This window comes from Lates calcarifer, linkage group LG1, assembly GCF_001640805.2.
Source record: "Lates calcarifer isolate ASB-BC8 linkage group LG1, TLL_Latcal_v3, whole genome shotgun sequence".
In the NCBI taxonomy this organism is placed as follows: Eukaryota; Metazoa; Chordata; class Actinopteri; family Centropomidae; genus Lates; species Lates calcarifer.
In genome coordinates this window covers 21,554,984-21,578,888 of record NC_066833.1, presented here as the reverse complement: position 1 = coordinate 21,578,888, position 23,905 = coordinate 21,554,984, and the positions used below count along the sequence as shown (strand labels likewise).

At 48.9% G+C, this 23,905-nt stretch overlaps 1 protein-coding gene across 2 annotated transcripts in view; it reads left to right on the top strand.

Moving 5' to 3' along the window:
* Nucleotides 1–1,587: 1,587 nt before the first annotated feature.
* Nucleotides 1,588–23,905, top strand: part of bcor (BCL6 corepressor) — a 33,735-nt gene continuing 11,417 nt past the window's right edge. Inside the window, exons 1-8 of one of the 2 annotated variants that reach the window (XM_018702654.2) lie at nt 1,588–2,438; nt 12,614–12,695; nt 12,942–16,130; nt 17,597–17,653; nt 18,168–18,327; nt 19,489–19,830; nt 20,814–21,098; nt 22,558–22,868. In XM_018702654.2, coding sequence (XP_018558170.1) covers nt 12,693–12,695; nt 12,942–16,130; nt 17,597–17,653; nt 18,168–18,327; nt 19,489–19,830; nt 20,814–21,098; nt 22,558–22,868 — 4,347 coding nt within the window. In that variant the 5' untranslated portion in view covers nt 1,588–2,438; nt 12,614–12,692. The remainder of the gene's footprint in view (nt 2,439–12,613; nt 12,696–12,941; nt 16,131–17,596; nt 17,654–18,167; nt 18,328–19,488; nt 19,831–20,813; nt 21,099–22,557; nt 22,869–23,905) is intronic. The other variant, XM_018702657.2, reaches the window with a different exon arrangement.

The window sequence follows — 23,905 nt, the reverse complement described above, 5'->3', positions numbered from 1 at the left end:
TACCAGATGTCGGCTGAGAAGAAAAAGGAGAAAGAAGAAGACATCAAACCACGTAAACAGTTTTCAGATTGAGCTAAATGTGGACGTAGCCTCAGCTCGCAGTGAGCAGCTCCCGGTTATGAAAGGTAGAGGATGGTGTGATAAGTGCAAACTCACCCTGGGTGTATTTAAGTTTAAAGTAAAGGCTCTCTAAATTTCTTGTCACAGAAATTCAGATGCATGGTGTAGTTTCCTTAGGAGTTTTGTCTGGAGAGGGAAAAAGTGGAGTTTTTGTTCTGTGCCATGCATGAATACGCCCACCCTCTTTCCCTTTTCTTCTCATCTCACAGAGGGAGGGACCCTCTTCTCTCAGCTCACTTCCTTTGTGTCTCTGTCTCCTATAACTTTTGGACAGTTTGCCCTTCAAGATGAGCTTTGCTTTTTAATGCGTCCATATGTGAGTGCTTTGTGAGCCTCGTGTTTGTTTGTGTATGACCGTCTGGTTTAACTCCTACTTTCAACAGCTGTGGCAAACACAGTCAGGCCTTCCATTTTTCAAGTCTCCCTCTCTTTTCCTACTCCCACTCTGCCTCTGCCTGTCTGTCTGACGGCCTTTGTCGCTCTCCCTCCGTCCTTCTCTTTTTCTTTCTCTCTCTCCCACACACACACACACACACACACACACACACACACATATGCAGGCACATGATGCACACACCTCAGGCTTGATATTCATAGCCTCCTCCTCCTCCTCCTTCACTTGACATGGGAGCCTTAACAGATGTGCCCCAGCCTTGAGCTGCCTCTCCCTCTCATACTCTCTCTCTCTGTCTGTCTCTCCACAGCCTTGTGCTCCACAGATTTACCTTATCTGTTGGCTTGGAAAAAAAAAAAAAAAAGCTAAACTGACATTTCATTTGGATCTGTGCCCTTAGCATAAATTGTGGGGACAAAAATCAGAATGAAATAAGGGAGCTAAAAACCCACCAGTTTGTGTACCAGTATTAATAATGTTGGTTACAGTACATTCTAGGCCATCATACACTTTATATTCAATTAACGGAAATTGTCTTACTTGTTTATCAACATTGTATGTTGTTGTCCAATCTTGTACACATACATGTATGTGTATATACACCCCACACACACACACATACCTACTTAAGCTATATGCACACTGAGCGCAATTCACAGTCAGGTTTCTTACATAAATATAGGGTATATTCCTCATATGGAAATATAATATGGCCTTTTTCTTTCATAAAGAGTCTTAACTTTAATTTGGATTAATTTGGTCACCTTCCCTTAAGTCAAATGTCTTTTCATTTGGTTTTTCATTGCATTTACCTTATCTCACAAACGCTCTGAATCTCTTCCAGTAGTAGTGCTCTGCTTATTATTACTTCATTTTCTGCCTTATTTCTGCCGCTTAAACCTCGCCTATTCCTGTTTTGGAGTTTCAGCGGAGCTTGTGTGTGTGTGTGTGTGTGTGTGTGTGTGTGTGTGTGTGTGTGTGTTTCTCTTTGTGTGTGTGTGTGTGTGTGTGTGTGTCTCTTGTGTGTGTGTGCGCGCGCAGCCACTGCCGTGCGCTGGAGGCTTATGGTAATTGCGGTCTCCCGACTGGCCTTCTGGGTAGAGTCTGCGCGAGTGGGAGTGGAGCGAGTCGCTCGGTCTCGGCAGCGTTCATCCATTCCGTGCGGCACTCCCCGTACAGCTCCGTGCGTCCTCGGTGCGAACCGGGGGGCTCCGATCCGGGCTGTTTACTACGCTTCTTGAAGAAGAAGAGAAAAAAAAGACTGCGGGACGAAAAGCTACACGGAATAACCTTCAGCAAACCTTCCCCGAGACGCGGATTCCTGAGTCGGAGAGGACATGGAGTGACGGAGAGCGGGAGAAAGGGGCTTTTTCCGAGGACGGCGTGCTCCGCTGAAACCCAACATGGCGCTGCTGCGAGGTACGGCTGAGCTGAATTAATTTCTCAGCGAGTCCTCCGACCTCGCCACCTGTATCCTTTGGGGGCCCGGGCCGAACGGCGCATTGGCTCTCCGACTTAAAGGACCGTAAAGGATCTTCTTTTGTGGATTTCTCTCTGTCCTGCCGTTTGTGTTTCCTCCGCGCAGGGATCTTTTTGTTGCTTTATGGAAACACAAGTGACATTTGCAGCAGCAAAAAAGTCCGCTTGAAATATAGGGTAATGGATGAGAGTTGCCTGTAGACAATATATTAGCTTTATATGTGAGACTTGTTTTGTTTCGTGACAAGTGGATAACCTGTTAGACACTTTTAGTAGTTTTTTTTTTTCCTTTGGCCGGGATTGTCTGCCTCCAGCAGACAGGACCGTAACCGGGCTGGTCTACGTACGCACGGATCTCTGCCCTCCTAGTTTAACTTGGCAAAACAAGAAAAAGGCGTGAGTTGGAGCGCACAGACGACGACTGGAACTAACACCAATTAACCAGGTGAGGCAATCAATGACAAATGGAAAAATAAATTTTCTTTCGCATGTCTTTTTTTTTTTTTTTTTTGGCGATGTGAAACCTCCTCCATGAGGGCAGAAAACGCACAGTGCTCTGTTTTTTTTTTTTTTTTTTTTTAAACAGTACCATAAAAGCTAAGATGATTTTAAAGCCTCTGGTCTTTGTGTATGGGCTGTTTTTAAATCTAAAACGTTCTTGTTGTGGGGTTGAATCTAAACGCGATAGCCCGGTGTTGTGCGCAGGGACTGGGGAGAGGATCGGGCACTTCTAAGAATAGCGCATAGGGTGGTCTTTGTGCGTTTCGGCGGGGCAGTGGCATGTGTTGGAAAAATAACACACAAGCACACACACACACACTCACACTCACACACACAAAGATCCGACCGTGAGCTTGGCCTTCTCTCAACTGTCCTGTCAGCAGGGCAGAGGTGAGAAGGACGTCCCAGAGATTAGCGGACTTGAGAGTGGCGCCGTCCTCGATGGTGAATATTCAGGCTTTTCGCACTCCGCTGTGTGACGACGTGTGTGAGTGAGTGAGTGTGTGTGTGTGTGTGTGTGTGTGTGTGTGTGTGTGTGTGTGTGTGTGTGTGAGAGAGAGAGAGAGAGTGTGCCTGTGGGCGAGGGTAGCGAGTGTGTATGTACGCGTGTGCGTGCGCGCACACGGAGCTTCTGCGCTAAACAAGGTTACGGAATCCAGCCTCGCCCTGCCAAGGGGAAGCGAGCGGTGCTGCTCCGTTTATACACGGTTCAGTTCAGTTGGAGGGCATCCCCGCGGTCTGTGTATGTGTGTGACAGCTGAGTGTATGTGTGTGTGTGTGTGTGTGTGTGTGTCGTGTGTTCGTGGGGGTGGTGTGAGGGCTTTGTTTGGACACAGTGGACGTTGATCGGTCGTCTCGTCAGTCCCAAAGGTAGTGTTGGGAGAAGGTGTTTGTGTGTGGGGGTGGGGTGGTGGTTAAGGGGACGGGGGACGGGACTGCACCGCTCACCTTCCTGTCTAGGTGACGGAAACCACCCTGGCATTGTGCCACTTCTCTCTCTCTCTCTCTCTCTCTCACTCACACAGACACACAACTCTCTCCGTCTCACCCTCATGTCTTGCAGGTGTTCTCCGATGTGACTTTGCGCTGCAGTGTGTTGTCTCCCACTCTCTTGCGCGCGGGCTGTCTGTGCGACTAGCCTTTGCATTGCAGGGGGAATATCCTTTGCGCACGGAGGGTCCGCGTAGCGCCAGTTAGGACCCCACCACCCACCCATCCACCCATCCAGCCCCAGCAGCTCCGATACGCGCTGCTCTCTTGTAGGGAGCGAAAGTGTCACTCGGGACTCGTTAATAATATTAAAAGCAGTTTAAGAACTGCCACTTATTAGTGCCAGTCATTTCTTCATTGCTTTAATAGCTTGGTGAGCTTTTACGACATTTAAACCACTTTTCCAAATCGACCTTAATCCAATCCGCGATTTCTGCTTCCATTATTAACATTACAAAACATCTACATATACATATATATATGTATATATATATTACTTATATAGCCATATTCCCTTTGCACCAATATGGGCCGCAGCGATCAGTATGAACCACTTCTTATAAATTTGCCGTTTAATTGAAATATGTGCCGCAAGGCGTGTTGGATGTGTTCCAAACTGAGCCGTTTCTCTAAACCTCCTCTGCGGGCGACGCAACTTGCGTTTCACGACCAGCAAAGCGGCATTTAACCGTTATGCTTTTCCTAAAACGCACGTTGTCGGGATCTAACTCTCCATGGCAAGAGAAGGGGTGTGGGGGGGGGGGGTAAGTTTTCCTCCTCGTGCCTGCCGCCTGTCCTGGAGCCACACAGGCACTAATTAGGAAACGCTCTCTGAGGACGATCGATGTGCCTCATATTGGCTGGCTCCAGCTCATTGACGAGCTCAGTGAGGGAAGCAGCTACTAAAAGACCACTTAAGTCCCGGCAGCCAATCCCGCGCGCAGGATATATAGAGAATCGCTCGGAACGCGATAGTCCGCTCGGCCGAGGCTCGTGCAGGAGGTCGAGAGAGCGGGACCGCGTGTTGGGACCTTTCGAGGGAACAGAGCGCGGGGGGGTGGGGGTGGGGGTTAAACTGGTGGGGGGTGGAGGCTTTATAGCAGAATAAAAGCCTAATTATATTTAAATGACGGTATGGAAAGGCAAAGGACACTTGTCGAACATCTACAGTTACGTTTGTGCTTGTCGTTTTAAAAACATGAAAATCAAACACAACCAGTGGAAATTTGGAAAATGTACACTAAATGATTATGAACAGTAATTTAAGCGACTGTGTTGCTAATTATTTACCAAACTGGCCAAATAGCAGGCTGTTCTGAACCACTGTTCCACTTGTTCCCTTGAATTTAGTTTGTTTTAGTGGAAATAATGATATACAGGGACTTTTGCCAGTGTCAGTTTCCTGAAGACATGACTTAAGGTTTAGTCAGACTTTTTAGGTTTGGATGGACCTTTTTGTGCCACAGTAGTGGGGCTTCATCTCGATTGGCTTTTTTTGGTTGCGTTCTACCTATTTCTCGTCTTAAAAAAAAGAGAAAGTGGAGGTCATCCATTACGCAGCTAGAACATTAGAATAATATGTTTGTCCTGCCTTCACACATCTCTCTTTACTGTACAGCATAACCTACACATTTGGAAGCAAAGGCGGCCCTTTAAAACTTTAGGTAATAGAGCATGTTCCCCAAGTGGTGCAAGTTGAGGAAGCGTAAAAGAAATACTTCACATTTTGTGTGGGCCGAGTTTATTTATAGAGAACCCCGTCGGACTGTTTTGTGCATCATTTTTCCACTGTGCGCTGTGAAGTCAGTGTAGGACTGAACTGTTCTCCAGGTGTTGGAACACAGAGGGGGAGGGCTGCTTACCATAGATTAGATTGACATACTGATATTTTTTCTCTCTCTCTTTTCACACGAGAGGACTTAGCACGTCTTACAAAAACAGGTTTATAACCCCAGAGCCATTAGGTGTCAAAGTGGTATTTAAGGGTGGCCCTTAATCAAAACAGGGTTTTTAATTTGGCTTTAATTCTATCTATAGGAAATAATTTCTCATGGAAATGTGTCCGCAATGGCTTAACTAATCACAGGTTTCACTTTCACCACTGTTAGGCCTACGTCTCTAAATATAGACAGACGCACTTCAAATCAATATATCGGCTCAGGTGGGGGCTTTTCAACGGTAAAGCGAAGTCAGATTTTACAGCCGTCTGTGGAGAAATTCACAGCTGTGAAGCGTTGAAGGCTTTAATGCTTCTTGTCCGGGAAAGTGCACCTGAAGGCAGCACCAGCCCGCCCCCCGCCCCCCTCGGGGCCCCGCTGGGTCACATTGTCATACTGAGCGATGGGTGACAGTGGATGTGTCAGCGTGGTGCTGGAGAGGCGGTCTGCTGCGTGTATAGGGGAGAACCACAGAGCCTCCATTTAAAACCCATTAACCTGCTGTTTGTCAGTGTTTCTAATCTGGAATCAATAAGGACCACGTGTGGGGTGGGGGTGGGGGAGGGGGGTGATATTACGCACAGAGAGAGAGAGAGAGAGAGAGAGAGTACGTCAGTAAAATCACGGGGGCCACTTTTGCATATCAAACCTATTGTAACGTGTTGTGAAACAGGCAGGGAAATGGGGTAAAATTATTCGTCAAAGGAAATGCCCGTGTTCTGTTTTTTATCCAGTCGGAGACATAAGGTCTGTCTTATTGTTGTCGCGCTTGTTGTGTTTTTTTTTTATTCTCTCCCTCCCTCCCTCCCTCACTCCCTCACTCACGCCTGGATATAAAACAACAGTCTCGTCGCTGCCGGCGCTTCGCTCGCTGCTGAGGCGAGGTGCGTGTGAACAAAAAGCGGAGGCACGGCAGAGAGCCGAGGAGAGATCGGTTTTCCAGGCGCTGCGCAGCTCCCGGAGGAGACGTCACGGTTTGATTGAAGCTATGCTCCGTGCTGGCCTCCCGGGACCTCGCGATGAAACGGGAGAGCCGCCCCCCCCCCCCCACACACACACACACTCCTCCCTCCCCTCCTCTCCCTTAGCGCTCCACAAACCTTTTTGTTTCGACGAGGTCTGGAGCGCACGGATCACTTCCCCGCGGAGACGTGTCGGCCCCCAGCACTGTTTCACAGACACAGAGACGGCCATGACGGCTCTAGAGAGCTACATCTCACACGTCGCATTATTCTCTACTCTAGCAACTGTCTGACATCTTAAAACGGATGGTTCCGCAGGAGATTACGCACGGATTTTAGTTTGTACCGAGTCCAGTTTTAGACATTAATTCCCTCCCTATATAAAGTGGTTGTAAATCATGCCCCCCCCCCCCCCAACAAAAGCAACATTTGGACGTTTTTGCTGATAGGTGTTAGATGCAGTGAATACAGGGGCTGTAATTAAAATATGAATTTCACCATGATTGTATTTTGTGTATACTGAGATCGCTCCGGCCTATCAGAAGATTGATTTAGCCGAAGAGTAATGATGGCACACCTCACCTCCCCTCCTCTGAGTCTCTGCAGGCTCAGTCTCGATCAGGGCCTCCTCGTTTGTTTTTAGATGTCGGTGCCTCGGGCATCTATCTATCTGACGAAATCCCACAAAGCGCTTGGCAGCGCAGCGTGGTAATGGCGATAGGAGTTTATTACAGCAACCGCCTTCAAAGCAGGAATGTGTTATCTGCCGTCTGGATGGCACATCACTGGGGTTGATTATAAAACTTTTGACCTCGAGCTTTTTTTTGGGGGGGGGCATCACTGCAGTCCAAGTAAACAATCATGCATTTGAGTAAAGAATTAATGTGTATTTCTAACCCTATGAGATCTTTTAGGGTGTTTGGCTACACCAGCGCTGAACACGTGTGACCTTTCAAAGCCAGAAATCTAGGCCAGTGTCAGAGGTGTGAAAGCTCTGGTTTACCTCACACTGATTCAGCACCTGTTTAAACCGACATTCATTTAGCCTCATTTACGTCTTTACACGCCACCAATAATTAACCCTCATCTTTAAACAAGACTATACGGGGTGGGGGGTGGGATATATGTTGGTGGATCAGACCTTCAGCATCATGTGCTTTCATTAGGGGGGCATCCAGCGCATGAAAGCAACGCCAGCACTTCAAAGAAAAGTCAAGAAACCTCCGGTAAACGCGGGTTGACTCGTGCATGCGCATCCCTATTACAATCAGGTCCTTTGGTGGCATAAAGGGCCATTTAGTCCTCATTTGGCCCGGGATGAATAGAGCCAGTTCAACAGCCGCCGCCCGGGCCCTAGTGACAGCACGGGGGTGGGATTGGGGGTGGGGTGGGGTGGGGTGGGGTGGTGGCTTCACAATGTTGCCGTTGTTGACGGCTGTGCTGCCGAGGAGCAGGGGACGGCGGGTGGGGGTGGGGGGGGGGGTTGGTGAACCGTGCACCGACTTGCATGCGGCTGTGCAGCGGCCCAGGAGGACGCAGGGGCCCCTTGTTTACAGCTCGGTCGCTAATAATGTGACAGCTGAAGAGACGCCGTTGGCTCCTTCCAGCTCCGTGCTCCACCAGCAGCGCGCGCTCCGTCTCTCTCTCTCTCTCTCTCTCTCTCTCTCTCTCTCTCCACAGCATTTATCTCCTCCAGCCCCTCCACCACCCACCAGTCCCTCTGTCTCTGTTCAATCAGCGTGGTTCTGTTATACCAGGAACTACGCTGACAAAACAGCGCGTCAACTTTTCATAGAGTGCACTCCCAGTCTACCTTGAGATGATGATCAGTTGCACCATTTGGCGCACGTCGGCCCCGATAATCAACAATAATTAAAAGTGCGCTCGCGTTCTTCTTCCGCGCTTTCCCCCTTTTTATGATGCTGTGTGTTAATGCTGATGGGAGTGCGGCCCTGAGGCGGTGTATTTAGCAGTCAGGTTGTAGTTTAGGTCCGCGCTTTTTTTATGTATTTTCTCAGATTTGCTCTCGCTGGTTTCTATTTTGTTCACTGACAGCGTGCGCAGAATTCCCCTCGTTTTGGGCACGCACACACACACCGCGGTCTCTGTGCTATGTGTGTGTGTGTGTGTGTGTGTGTGGTTTCCACGAGGGTGCGTGCGCGCGCGCCCGCATTTAATCCGTGTTTATCCCCACCCCACCCCCGTCGCTGCGGAGATTATCCTGCGTCACACTGCATTTTTTTTTAGAGCTGATCGGAGCTCTGCGCTTCAGAGAGCTTGGCAAAGCTCCAGGGACAAAGAGCGAGAGGGCGCCGTCACTCCCGTTATAACCCGCAGCAAGACCCACATTCCCGGTTTCCCGTCATTGTAGCAAATAGACTTGCAAATCTGACCGTGCAACAATCAGATTTTAAACACACGAGGGTGTTTGTGAATGGCTGATACGCCCTGGACTCTTTAAAAAAAAATGTGGATCTGTGTTTCTAATATAATGTCATTTATCAACTTGTGAGGGAGGAAGCTGCTAATGGTGATACAGCCACCTTCCCAACTCCGTCATTTGCTATAAGTAACCCCCACCCACACACACACACACACACACACAGAGAGAGAGAGAGAAAGGCTATTACTGGCACGCACGCAACCGCTGCGCTGCACTGGGAGCAGAGAGGCCTCAGTCCTAGAGGAAATGATGAGCGGGGGCCAGTGTTTGTTCCGGTGCGTATACCGTGGGTCACGGAGAGTTCAAGCCGTTGTCGTCAGAAACAGGAAACGAGGGAAAAGAAGGAGCAGCGAGTTTGTTTTCTCCCACTCTCTCTCTCTCTCTCTCTCTCTCTTTTTTAAAATCAGTCTGTCCCCTCTTGTCCTTGTTTGCCGCTCGTCTCTGCGAGGCGCACAACAGCGAAATACAGAGCTATGTGAGGTTCCGCTAAAAAACACCCGGTGGTTTTCTGTTTAATGGTGCAAGTCGGGGCTCCGCTCCAGCGGTCTGGTTTATAAACGCAGCTCCGACCGCTGTGCTCCCACCTACCCCCACCCACCCACTCTCCTGCCTGCTGCTGCTGCTGCTGCTGCTGCCGCTGCCGCCGACCAGTGTGATGGATTGGGCGGCCGTCGGGAGTTGTTTGTTGCGCAAACTATTCTTAGCAGCGGGGATGGGCGTCAACACGCTGCCTTTTCCTCCTTTCCTATCGCTCTCCCTTTCCCTCTCCCTCTCCTTCCTCGTCCTTCCACTCGTAATGTGACATTTTGGCAGGGTTCCTTCCCATAATATCCTCAAAGCATCGGGTTTGTAAGCTGCTAATGCAAGGCTGCCCAACACCCAGGAAAACATCTCTTATGTTCAGACTTCTCTGAATTATTCTAGACCATTATAAACTGAAATATATATGCTTAAAGCTCATAGAATTCAGGGTGCGTTGCCGGTGTGAATGTTGAGCAACATTTCCACTATATAACAATATTAATATAAATGGCGTATTGTGCACTAATGTCCCTCCAAACTGCAAACATTTTCTGACATTTTAACACATTAGGCTGGTGGTAAAACGGTGACCGATGAAGCACTGTTGCGTTTTGGCACCAAGTTTTTTAGTTTTTAATTCCAGGCGGTGCGTGCAGGGTGCCGTCATGTGCTTGATCCTGACCTTGAGAGCCGGTGCAGCCTCTCTCATCTTAGCTGGACTATTATTAATTTCATGGAAATGAAATCACTGCTCGGTCACCAGCACAGTGTAGGCACGATGTAGAGTAATAACAGACACCACACTGACTTTTTGTTGTCCTGACCTGAACGAGAACAGGTCATTTTCTCCTTTGGTTTTTTTTTTTTTTTTAATCTGGAGAAGTTACGTAGTGCCAGAGAGAGAGAGAGAGATTTCACTATGTTGGCGGTGAAGGTTGTGTTTAGGTGGAGCAGAAGGGTCCACAAAGGCAGCATGTCATTGAGTATCTGCCTTTGAATTAGAGACTTCTTTTTTTTTTCGTTCTCGTGTTCGGTGTCATTGAGCGCAGACGCTTCAGAGTAAGAGGAGCTGCTCTGTGTGTGTGTGTGTGTGTGTATGTGTGTGTGAGAGAGAGAGAGAGAGAGAGGTGCAAGTGTCGCTCCAGGAAATACAGGAAACGGGAGAGTGATGTGATTTCTCAACGCTGTCTGTTTAATTTGCAGCAAGGCATACACGTGGCTGCGCGCACATTCGTACACTGTATCACCCCCCCCCCTTCTTTTTTTTTCTTTTACCGAAGCACGCACACCGTTTCAGTTCCGTCAGATGCGGATGTTGTTGAAGCAGGACTGTCCCCAGGGAGGCTGCGGGGTGGGGGTGGGGTGGGGGGCGCTGGGGCGGGGAGGAGCCGTGCCGAGGGGCCCGCAGCAGGCTGATTAATGAGCCCCGGGTCACGGCAATAAAAGTGGCGTGCCAGCGGCGCGGCAGCGAGGCTCAGAGGCGTTTCTCTGCTATGATCGAGGAGCCGAATGTCTCTGCTGCTCTCAGCACTGTCGAGCACGGCAAGGCTTCGCTCTTACTATTTAAAGGCACTTCTCTCTCTCCGTCTCCCCATCTCCCCTCCTGCACTGGCTCCACTAAACAGGGCCGACTCACTGAAATGTCCACCCTAACGAGTCATTATTTTCTTTTAAATAAAATCTGACAAGTGGGAACAATTATTTCATCTTTCCTCATTGTTGTTTCACTTCTTTGAGGATATTTGAAAGGACCTCTTTAAGTCAGGCAGACCACCTAGTTGGTATTAAAATGCCACTTCACTTACCAAAGCTCATAAGTAATATTAGGAATATCTCAGTTTTGCCATTTGTACACAAAAGGTTTTTTGAGTACCAGAGAGTACCAAATGTGTGTCGTTTCTCACAGTTTCTTTCTCACCTTTTTTTTCCCCTCACAAGATTGTGATCTCTTTCACCAAGTAATGTAGATGCAAGGAGTTGTGTCAGTTCTTAAAAAACAGATTTTTAGATTTGCTAAAATGACACCATAACATAAACGCAAACTAGACAAATTGCTGTAGATATGCTGTCACAGCAGCTTAATCCAGGGTTATTTACTTTTTTTCTGTTCTCAGTTTAGCCATATATCAATAACAGTCATCATGGTCCACATTTGACATATATGTTGTGTTACTGACATTGTAGATACTACACATTCTGTTTAAAAATACATTTGGGTTAGCTGTTTACCCAAAACTGATTTTAGTCCTGGCAAGAACTATTTCTTTGTATCATTATTTTAATGAAGCTGTTAAAACCAACTGATAAAAGTAGAAATTTAATGTTACAGACCAATTATGAATATTAACATTTTCTAAAATATTGCATTATTGAATAGCTGATAATAATCTTTGTGCAACGTATTTCATATTTCCACATCATAATCATATGCTCCAGTGCTTTAAGGAAATTCAGATGTATAGAAAACATTTATAGATTTAAGGAGATTAAACTTAACCCATCATCATTACTCATTACTGCTTTTCAAAAGAAAATGACCTCAAAGAAACTTCCATGATCAGATTTGTTTTTTTATCTTTATACCTCTTTTCTGTATTTACCTTTTCATGCTCTGTGATTTATCATAAATTCTGGTTTGTATAGTTGTCTGTCTTTCTCTTGCATACTATACTTCTGCTTGTGTTCGTCGGTGTGTTTGCTGATCTGTGGCTCTGTGTTGGCGGGCGGGTAAATGGTCTCCCACCGAAGTGGCCTCTGATGTATAATCTTCCCTCGCTCCTCTGGCTGAGGCAGCTGAGAGAGCAGGTCAAAGAGGGCGCAGAAAAACCAGTGTGTGGGGAACGTGACTGAATAGACGGAGACTCACAATGCACGTCTAGCCCAGGATGGGGGTTAGAGGACGGAGGGATTGGGGGGGGAGGTGTTGACGGATGGGAGGGGAGGGGGAGCCCACACAGTGCTTTCATCTCCAGTGACTACTTCAGCGGAGGTGTGTGTGTGTGAGTGTGTGAGTGAATGTGTGAGAGAGAGAGAGCGAGTGAGAGGAAGGTTGCAATGACTATAACTAGCACTGCCATTATCTTTCTTCTTTTTGTACCTTCGTTCTACTCCTGGTGTGTCATTTCAGTTACACATCTCTGTGCTATAGCAATAATGCATATGTTGATATTTTATTTAGATTTGCATGTCCTCTATGTGTGTGTATGTCTGTGTATATGTGGCAGAGCCAAGACACTGACTGCTAACTGTTTGCTCATCTCCACAGGGCAACATCTGTTCGTGATGTCGATGCTGAGACACAAACCAACCTGGAACTAAGACAAGGGAACCACATCACACAAAACATGGCAAGTCCCTGTGCTCGTCCTCAGTACTGTTTACATTCATTCCTCACATGAGTCACTGTTATTTGGAAATAAATACTTGGTCTGCTTCACTACATGCATGCATGTAACTAACTTAGAATACTAAGATAATTGTAGCAGTATGGTTCACGTTTTCACTGTCATATTTTTAATTAATAACTCGTCTCAGAAGGATCGTATTTCTGTGATAGTGAAATTTTCCTCTCTTATGTTGCCTTTTTGCTGCAGGTGGATGCAAGGTTGACGCCCCTTGCAGCGATGGGGCTGGACCGAGGCACTCTGATGCACGATGGTCTTCGTCTCCATAGTGGGGTTGTATACCCAGGGATCAGAGCACTACCAACGGAGAAGAGCAGAGAGACGCCCACCCTCCCCCTTGCTTATAACAGGGATGGTCTCCCAGAGCTCATCTACAAGCCTGACGGCCCTCTGGACAGTCGAAAGCCCGTTAATGGATACCTGGGCCTCTACAAGGGTACCCCTCCAAGTCTCCACAAGCCTGTGCTGGTTCCTGGAGCTGAAGGTCTCGGCTTGGAACGCAGAGTAGGACCTGGTGAAAAAGCATCTGAGCTGGGCTTGGCGAGTGCTGGTGGCAGCTACTTACGCCTACCATGGCTTAGCCCCTACCCTGAGGCAAGCATGTATCCCTTCATGGACACATCCAAGTACGCGGCCCTAAACATGTACAAAGCCTCCTTGCTCAGCCAGCCCAACCCCTATCTTCCCCAGCACCTGGCATATCCCTCTCTATGTGCAGCTCAAGGGGGTAATGTTAACCCTGCTGCAGCCGCCTCTGCTGCTGAAAGGCTCTACTATATGCCCCCATATCCCCCCTCTCCCATCTCTTCTCCCCTGGTGGCGCCCCCTATGAGGATTCCTTCAGTCACAGTGGCCCCCACATCACTGGTACACTGCCAGGATAAGGGGATTGGAGTTCCACCTCCATTTGCACAGCAACTTCACCAACCTTCCCCTCATCCTCAGCACCATCAGGCTGCTATGGACAGGGACCGGTCCCCAAGTAGAAGCAGTAGACCAAGCAGACCTCCTTCTAGGAAGGGCTCTAGCAACAATAATAACACCAGTAGTACTAGCACTAGTGGCACCAGTGGTGGGAATAATAATAGTCTGCCTACTGACTCTTCTTCTCATGCATCTTCTCGCCTTTCCCAGCCTCCCCCTGCTCTCATTGACAGTTCGCTGGACTTACAAAGGCCAGTTGCTAGGATAGGACAACCACCCACCTCCTCCACTTGTTCAGTGTCCGCCCCGCCCTCATCCACGCAGTCCATTCCTAATCTATTCTCTGTGAGCAGCATGGCATCAGAGCAGCCCTCTCCTGCCCGGCCCAGCCCCCATAAACCCAGGCCAAGAGAAGGGGCACCTGAGCACAGAAACGTAGGGGTTGAGAGAAGACCAAGCAGGTCACCCTCCAAACCTAATTTTGAGAGGCCAGCTCACCAACCCCAAGCAACCAAAGACTCAGAGAAGCCCTTAGATTTGTCAGGAAGAATACTTGAGTTTGGACTGCCTCCCAATGGATTCCCAGTTAAGATGGACACTATGGCATCAAGCGCACGTTACGGACTGCCTCCTAACCGAGAGCTCCTAAAGGAAAACATGTCCCACTCTCCTTCCTCCCACTCTCACTCTGTGGTCAGCAGCACTTCTTCAAAGGTCTCAGAGAGGCCAGAGATGATCAGCACTTTACACTCCTCCTGGGTTGTACCTAGCCCGTCTCCTTCCCATGCACAGCACACACCAGGCTTGCCCCCCTCTCCAAGGCCTAACACAGACCTGGGCCTTTCACAAACCAAAGGCTCCTCACCCTCTGTCATTAAACACAAGGGTCTGGAGAGAGTACTGCCTCAGCAACGTAGCTCATCCTGTCCAAGGATTGGGGAGCCCAACCATAGTGTTTCCTCTACTCAGCACTCTGGCTCCTCTCTGGTCAGCTCTAGGGTTCTTTCTCCCAAACCCAATAGCGAGTGGGTCAAACACAGTCCCAACCAATCAGAACATCCTTCAGTTGTGGGCCACCACAGAGAGGGAACAGAAAAGCCCTCCCTGACCACTAAGAGAGGTGAAACAACTCCAGAGGTGTCATCATACAAGAGGCCCTGTTTAGAGAACGGTCACCCTCCTGGCCACCTTTACCTCCCTCAAAGTGACGCTTACCTGAACCATAGTTTGGCTTATGCCAATAGATACCTGCACTACCCCATGCCTGACGGCATGGCGCTACACTCCCTACCTATTACAGGGAAAGGCCCAGTTTACCCTCATCCAGTATTGCTTGGCAGCAACAGCCTTTATCCAACCCACCTGGCAGCAAAACATCCTTTACCCTATCACAACCTCCCAGCTGGTCCAGGAGGGGAGTACCTCACTTATAACTCACAGGAGATGGCCCATCCCCTGATGCAGACTCACACAGACAACAAGCTGCCAGAAAGAGGTGATGCAACTTTGAAGCCCCGGGGACAGGAGAAATCACGGGGAGGTGCTGAAGAATGTGGGGGCCACAGGGATCACAACATTGGGAAAGAGATAGGCGAAGGAAACCAAATTAAGCCTGACAGGGAAGCAGGAGCACAAGGACAGGGTGGCAGTCAAAGCAAAGCTCCCTCTTCCTCTGTAACATCCAGAGAAAAGATTGTCTGCATTGACCTTGTACACTCAGACACAGATATTGAGTCTACTCCAACAGTACACAAACAGCCCGCTAATGAGACCAGCGCCAAGGTTAACCAAAATGAATGTTGTCATAGTAACCAAAATCTGACAAAGACTGACAATGAGCCAAAACACCAACACCACCTTTCCCATCCATATCCAATCCACACTGGACAGAGCCCCACCCGGAAGCCCAACCACAATGATAGACACCCAGAAACTCACTTTGGGAAACCAAAGGTTCCTCAGGATGCAGACTGTCCTGGGGTGACATCTAGCACATCCGCAACTCCTCCAGGGCAGATCGCCCTAGCAGAGGAGAGCCTGGAGGAACGGAGTCCCAGCCCAGACCCTGGAGACCAAGACCAGAGCACTTTGCGCTGTGCCCGCACATCTGGGGAGCGCAGCTCTGGCAAGGACAAAGGGGACAGGGACAGGGACAGTCGAGCTCTCCACCTCACTCAGCACTGCACAGATGTGGTGAAGGAGTCAGACCAGGAAAAAGTGTGCGGGAGGGAGACTGATAAGGAAGACAGTATTGTTGACCTAGGAGAGTCTCAAGGAGAAGGGGATGAGGAGGAAGAAGAGGGTAACCAGGCTTCGTCTAAAAGCTCTCGTAGATCCAGTCTGGCCAAGAGGATTGCTAACTCCTCAGGCTACGTTGGCGACCGCTTTAAATGTGTCACCACTGAGCTGTATGCTGACTCCAGCAAGCTGAGCCGTGAACAGAGAGCTCTGCAGGTAAGGCTATTAACACTTGTGAGTGTATATACAGTACAGGATATATTGGGCTCAAGTTGATGGTGGGCTGCAGAGAGGTCATTATGACCAACATTTCTTATGTGCAGACATTACAAACATACTTTCAGTTCTAACATCCACGCAGGAGTAAACCCCAAGGGACACTGCCTTCATTCCCTTGCTGCAATATTTAGAACTGCCTGAACAAACCCTGCATGAAATTGGCATATTGCATTTAGAACACCATACAGAATAATATAAGTGCTGTCATGCTACTGTCCTGGCCATAGGCTTCACCTACCCCTTAGTTTATCATTGTCTTAGTGAGCTGGTGCAAGGTTAGTTGAGGCCCTCTATCAGGAAGGGCAGTTCAAAGGTTAACCAGGGCTGCCATCTCTGTATGGTGATTAGTGAGCAGTCATTGTAAAGGTTATTTCTGTGCGTGCGTGTTTGTGTGTCCGTACGTGCTCGTCCTTGTGTGACTGCCTTGGGGCTAAAGCATGTGTTGGTGCTGACTGTGCTATAGAGCCATATAGTGTAGTTTCAGAGCATGACTGTGGCAGCCTCACAGTTCACACTGCCTTTGGCTATGCTTAACCCCAAGGTGAGGGGCAGTGGAGGGCTTGCAGTGTGCTTAAAAACCAGCAGCTGCCCTCTTTGGGGTTCCTCTTAGGCTTTCTGCATGCCCCCATCCACCAGTTGCTATCCTCCCCCAACCCTCCTCTCCCCGATGGCCTATGCTGCCCTGCCTGGTTACTGTCCAAGGTCATAATTCTCCTTACCCCATTGGTTAAAAGACCCTCTCTGCTAACACACATCACACTAGATCTATAAACACACAATTACAGCAACGTCCCCTACACTTGGCCATCATCTCCTGTCATTCAAATACACATTTTGAGCTATTTGTTTTAGACTGTTATCTGTGGTTCCTTATGCTCAACATTCAGCATAGAAACACAAACAAACCCTGCGCTATATTATCTACTGGCTCAGAGGCAGATCTGTTAATAGGTAGCACATGTCTGTCTATGTTGTGAACGCACTCTAGAAAACTGTGGTTTTTGTCTGTGTCATGCTTGTCAATGCACAGCTGCAAAACAAAGCTATCAAACGCTCTATTTCTGGACATGTAAAAAAAAAAATTGACATGGAAGCCTGTTTGGGGAAAAAAATAAATGAGACGGCTAAAACTGAATTAGCATTATCAATCATGATTAGAATGAACATACTGTTTTGATTTTCTTATTCAAATTTGTCATTCATGCAGTTCAGAAATTATTTGATAGTTTTGGTGCAGTGTTAATTGACCTGTTGAGTCACTTTAATTTGATTGTGTTATTTTGTGGGATTGTGGCTGCCTATTGTGTGTAAAGAAACATGTGGAGAAACATAACAAAAATTCATTAAAAGAAAAGATGAAATGATGGACAGATATATTGAGCCCCCCCATTCTAATTGCTTAGATGGAAGTCATATCACGAGAGGGGAGTAATATAAGTCAACCTGCAGCTAACTGGGAGGTCAGTTCTTTACATTTCTTATCACATCTGCCTCTGATGGGCTCTGTCTCCTTTGTACTCTGTATCGCTGCACACTCCTCCCTCCCCTCCCCTCCCCCCCCAACTCCCTTCTTTCCTCTTTTTCATCTCCTCTCTCTGCCTCAGGGCTTAGATGTATATGTTTCCTAGCCATGTTTATGTTTCAGGAAGGGAGATGCCAGGACTTAAGCCCCAGAGCGCATGGACTCACAGTGGCTGCAGTAGTCTAACCTGTGTCTTGATGCCATGCTTGTGATTTATCTGTCTACCTTTTTGTCCTGTGTGTGTTTGTGTGTGTGGGTTTAATTTCTTTGGCATTTTCTTTGATTTTGAGACAATGTGATTTCTGATGCAATTTTTTGCTTCTGTAGCTGTTGAGGCCAGATTGAGGCTTAGAGAGGTGTGTGTGTGTGTGTGTGTGTGTGTGTGGCGTGGGCAGATGATGAGTGGTTTTCATGGGTTTTCTCTGCATTTGTGTGTGTGTGTGTGCGCGCAGCGGGCAATGATGCGGTTCTCGGAGCTGGAGCTGAAGGAGAAGGAGGGCGGCGGTGTGTGTGTGTCTGCCTCGGCAGCAGGACGGGAGCTGGCAGACGGCCAGCGCAGAGAGCGAGTGCTGGAACACTGCCAACACACCACCAGGCAGGGAGAGAGGGAGGGTGAGTAACCCAGCACCACACACACACACACACACTCGGCAAGTACGCCGCACACACACACACACATGCAGCCACTCTGCAAATGAACACTCAGAAAGGAACACACACAAACAATAGGTGCGCGTACACACTCACATGCATTTGCAGCAAATGCTGAGGCAAGACGGGGTCACTCTAAAAAAAGACACACTTTTCCACACACAGGCTCAACACACATACACACACGCACGCACGCATGCACACGCTCTTACACAAGCTAGGCAGCGCGAGCGAACGAGCGAGCGAGAGAGACAGAGAGGGGGAGTTTTATTTTCAAGAAGCCTTTTGTGCTTATCTGCGCGGAGAGACGATCGAGAGGGAGGGCAAGGGGAGAAGGAGGGGCAGAGATTGCGTGAGTGAGAGAGAGAGAGAGAGAGTGAAAGGGGGGGAGCGGGTAGGGAGGTTTGGGGGGGGGGGGTTTAGTGGGTGAAAGCGGATGGGAGAGCGCAACGGAAAGAGAGAGGGAGAGGGAGGGAGAAAGGGGGTGGGGGGGGGTGGGGGTTAGTTACGTTGGCCGTGAGCCCAGCTGTGTGTTGGAGCGAGGCCGCGGCTGACGTGTGAGCCTAATTATGGCATGGAGAGAGACAGAGAGGGAGAGGGAGTCGAGGGGAGAGAGGGGAAGGGGGGCTAGAGTCACGCTCTGTGTGAGAAGGGCGTGGTGCGGTCATGCCTTGGGGGAGGACAGAGGGGGGGGGGGGGTAGGGGGTGGGGGTGGTTGGGAGTCACCGTGCGCAGTGAGTGCGCAGGATGTTTTCTTGCCTCTCCTCGCTGGAAGTGTGAGCGGCTGCACTGAACCGTCAGGCCACTGGCTCGGCTCACATCAGATTAAAAAGTCTTTACCCCATCAAAGTTTTACTGCCTGTCTTTAAAGCAGAGTAAAAGCTGGCTGGTGTTTAACTGGCATTCTCCCTCTGTCAATCCCCCACCCTGTCTCACCCTAACCCCCCCCCCGCTCTCTTTCTGTGTGTCTGTCTGGCTGGTTTGTGGTCTGTCTGTCTGCATTCTCTCCCCGTGTGTCTGTCTCCCTTTCATCTACTGCTGCTTATTTTACCTCTTACCCCCCCACCCCCCACCCCTTTTCCACCCTCCTGTCTCTCTCTTCCTCTGCTCTGCTCTGCTCAGGTGTCCGGCCGGTGTACACTAACAACAGAGTTCCAGTCCTCCAGAGGTGCGGGGCCCAGAGGGATCCTTTGTCCCCAGGGCAGGGGGCCCGAGACGGGGCCAGAAGTGCCAGCCAAGGAGGGCCGAAGGATGGAACCAAGAAGGTGGTGAGAGAGTCTGAAGGAGATCATTGTGTTCCCCCGACTCTGACGCCGGCAAAAGGGTATCCTGAGGAGAATGCCAGCCCCGGCTTTGGACCCACGAGAAAACGCCCGCTCTTCACCAGGGCTGAGCAGGAGGACACAGAGAGGGAGGAAGGAGAGAGGGTGTCCCACCCAGAGAAAAGACCCAAAATTTCTATGGGTGAGAATTTCATCAAATGACCCCCACTTTCATCTGCTTTCCATGCCCACTTCTTTTCCCCTCGTCTTCTGTGATGCCGAGCCCTGTCTCGTTCCTTGTTCTTTATTTTTACAGCCTTTCTATTCCTTTTGATGCTTCCTCCTTCCCAATCAATTCCACCTTAAACCCGCTCCGTCACAACCCCTGCCTCCCCCCCTCGTCCCCTCCCACTCCCACTCTGTCCCATCTTTCGCTCTGTGTGGCAGCCAGCTCGGAGAAGTGTTTAATCCTGCCTTTGAGCAGTGTGCGAGAGAGAAGCGAGGAAGAGGGACAGCCATTCTCTCTCTCTCTCTCTTCTTTCAGCTCTGCCGTTCCTCTGCTGTGCTTACCCACCCTCTTCAAAGCTGCTCTTTTCTTCTCTTTTCATCTCCTTTCTTTTTTCCCTCATCTGTTTGGGTTTCCTTTTTTTTTCTCTGGCATGCGGTACTGCGCTTGCTCTCCCTGGCACTGGCAGACGAGTCAAATACCCGTCCCCCGTGAATTTGGGGGTGGGGGCGGGGGGCTCTCCCTCTGCTTCTCCCTCTGCTTCTCCAATCTTTATTGCTTTGTTTCTCCGCCCGATTCTTGACTTCTCTCTTCTTCTACTCTCAATCTGTCTGTTTCACATCCCGCTCCCTTGCCTCTCCTGCCTGAGTGCTTGTGTGCGTGTGCGTGTGTGTGTGTGTGTTAAATATAAAGCTTAAAGGGGGTTTTACAAGCCATAAGAATGTAGTGATTAATGGCCTTTGTTCTTTGTGTTCAGTTGTCTGCAGATTGGTATGTATGTACATAAAATAGTTTTGTGTGTTGCAGAGGGTGAGAGTAGTATTTTTGAAAGGGCCAAAACCCTTTATGTTGGGATGTAAGCATGCCCATAATGCATTCCTTAGTCTCAACTCTCCTAGGGAACATAACTATATAAGAAATGGCAAACAATGCAAACTCTGTGTTTATGTGGTTTGCAGACGAGCGTGAGCAAGCCAGTCCTGATGAAGATGATGATGACGAGGTGAGGAAGCTCAAGGTCTGCATCGAGCTGAAGGGACTGCGACTCAGCAAGCCCGCCACGGGCGCAGCCTCACCTGACAGATCCCAAATCAAACAGGAGAGGGCGTGGCCCCAGCCCCGATTAGTATCCCCGGCCCAGAGCCTGCGGGAGCGCAAGATCAGAGCCGGCGAGCCCGAGGAGAGAGCCGCAGCGCAGAGAGCCGAGATCAACAGGAAATGGGGCTGCGAGAAGCTACTTAATGGTAAGACTGAACCGCCAGCCGTGCAAACCGCTTTTGTATCTCTGAGTTCAGTTAGGGTAACGGAAATCTATCTTTGGCTCACGTTTCACTTTCTTGTTGAGCGTTATGTCTTTAGGGGATTTCCCGGGAGCCTTTGGAGAGGGGGCAGAGGAAATGAGGTAGAGGATACTTCCTCCTGCTAGGGGAAAGGCTGGGCAATCAGAAACGGGACTAGGGGACTAAAAACTAGACCCCCTCCCCGCCTCCCCTTCTTGTGGTTTTGGGGTTTTTTGTTCAGCTGGTCTATAGTGGGCTCTGTGAGAACGATGAAAGAGCGAATGAGGGAAGTGGCTGGTGGAGATACGCGTGGGCAGGTGTAGCATGACTAATGTGTGATCAATGATTTTTTTTTTCTTTCTTTTTTCCCCTCAAGACCAGTCACAGAGAGAGGGAGAATGGGTAATATGTGTGTGTGCGTGTTTGGGGGGGGGGGTAACTTATTAAAACCAGGGCTTTCCCTTGTTCATGTGCCCAAACTGATGCAAAGGGAGTCACAGATGAGACAAGGAGAAAAGAATAAAGGAGCAGGAGAGAGATTAAAGGAAGTGGATGAAGCAGGAGCGATTTTGGTTTTATGTTTCCTGCAGAAACCACAGGCCTTGATTTGGCCACAGATTTTTTTAAAAATACCTTTTTAGATAACATCACCCTGGCAACAGCCATGTTGTTACAATGAAAGTGGTTATTCCATTGTGTGTCTGTCAGGGCTGTGGTCTCCCTTTTTCTTTTCTTTTTTTTTTTTTTTTCAAGATTCCACTAATCAAATGATGAAACACATTCATTTCTGTGAAGAACCCTGTATTCTAAAAGACATTTTCTGCCACAGGAGTTGTATGGAAAAGTGCTTGTATATTTAAGCACGATATATATTCATTTTCCTCCTCATTCGGTCCCAGCCTATGACTGATTTAATGGACTGTTTATTCTAAAAGTTGTATTGTAACACAAATCACACCTAGGCCACATGCCTATGTAGTTAGAAATGCAGTGATCCTTAGAAGAAGATGTATTTCCATCAAGCTATTAAACAGCATTTTGACATTGTGGTTTCAAGGGTAGGTTTTTAGTTTTCATACAAATATGTACTGTAAACCAGACAGTGCCACATTTGTTTAAGGAGATTACTCATAGCGGTGTCCTTGCTGCAATGAATGAGTGTGCACAAGTCACTACAGGGGTGTTTGTGTGAGTGTTCTGCGTGTGTGTGTGTGTGTGTGTGTGGTGTGTGCGCGCGTTTTTTTTTTTTTTTTTCCCTGAGTGAGCAGGCATGCTGCGCTCCCAGACAGCTCTGTGCACTCATTAATAAACCAACAGAGGGTGAGAGATGGCCTTGCAATACCTTCCCATCCTCCCCTTCCACTGAGCTTTCACACTATCAGCCGCTCACTCTGCCTCCTTGTTTCCTCTCCTCCTGCTCCAGGAGTAGCTGCCTCCCTTCCCCCCGGCCAGCTGAAGGACAGAGCGTACCCACTGGACCCCTTCTCAGGTGACCGCGGCCTCAAGGAACCCAGGAGGGGCCCCCCCTCTCCGTCCCCAGAGCCGTCCGTGGGAGGCACCCCTCCCCTCAAGCCTCGTCGCCATAGTGACACGGACAAACCCAAGGGCAAGCGGCCCTGCAAGACCAAACACACAAGTCAGAGGGAGCGGGAGCGGGAGAAACGGAAAGAGGCCACTCCTAACAGCCCGGGCCAGCGTTGCGTGGCTGATCTCGGAGCAGCCGAAGATGACAAGGTGAGTGCTGATACGGGCGTCTGGATGTTTGCAGCAGTCTGTTTCAGTATGCCTGTCGGCGCCTCTGATTATGCAGCTGGGAGAGAGAGAGAGAGGGAGGGAGAGAGGAAGGAAGTATGTTTACAATGTTTAGAGGGCTGCTGGAGCTTTGACCTCCTCCTGCCCTTAGCGACTCCCTGCAGAGCGCCTGCATGCATGTGTGTTTGTCTCTGGCCTTAATTGTCGAACGTGTGTCATCGGTGCTGTTTTGTGTGTTGGTGCGTGCCAGGACTGTGAGTGTGCGAGCATTCCTGACATAACAACAAAACCCCGGAGCAATTATACATCGCGCTCAGTGCTGAACACAAGGCTACACACATACACGCACACACACACACAGAGGCTCCCTCACTCACACAGTGAGGAATGTGGCAGCCAGGGTCGAGCGTATGAAGCGCAAGAGTTCAAAAGAGGGGGGAAAAAAATGAGCATGGGGAAAAATTGAGGGGGGGAAAAAAAAAGAAGGCTAGTTGTTTTCCGCCCGCGCTGCTCTCCTCCCTTGCTCCTCCTCAGCCTGACAGCTGCTTCGACATGGAATTCCACTGAGAGGGCACGCACTTCGCACACATAAACACACACACACACACGAACACACAGAGGCAGGCAACTCCCTCTTTCATGTGTTGCGCTCCGAGGGCTCTGTTGGTTTAGTGGTTAAAGAAAAGTGGCGTGCCAACCTGCAGCATTTGGGGCGTGAACAGTTGGTGTGAAAGCTGTGTGTGTGTTTTTTGGTGATGCATAGCGTGTCTTCCATACGCAATAATTTGTATAACGGTTGTAAATGGAAAATCTGTATTTTAGGTTATATATAGGATGTATAAAAAAGAGTTAGTATTTAAAAGTCATGTGAGGATAAGAAGGGAGCAAATATTTTGAGGTAAATTAACATCAAGCGTTTATTGAAAATATAATTATTCTTTCTGGATGGATTTTTGGCCGTACAGAAACCACTGACTAATTGTCAAATACTTAAGCCAGTTCAGTATTTTCCATCCACG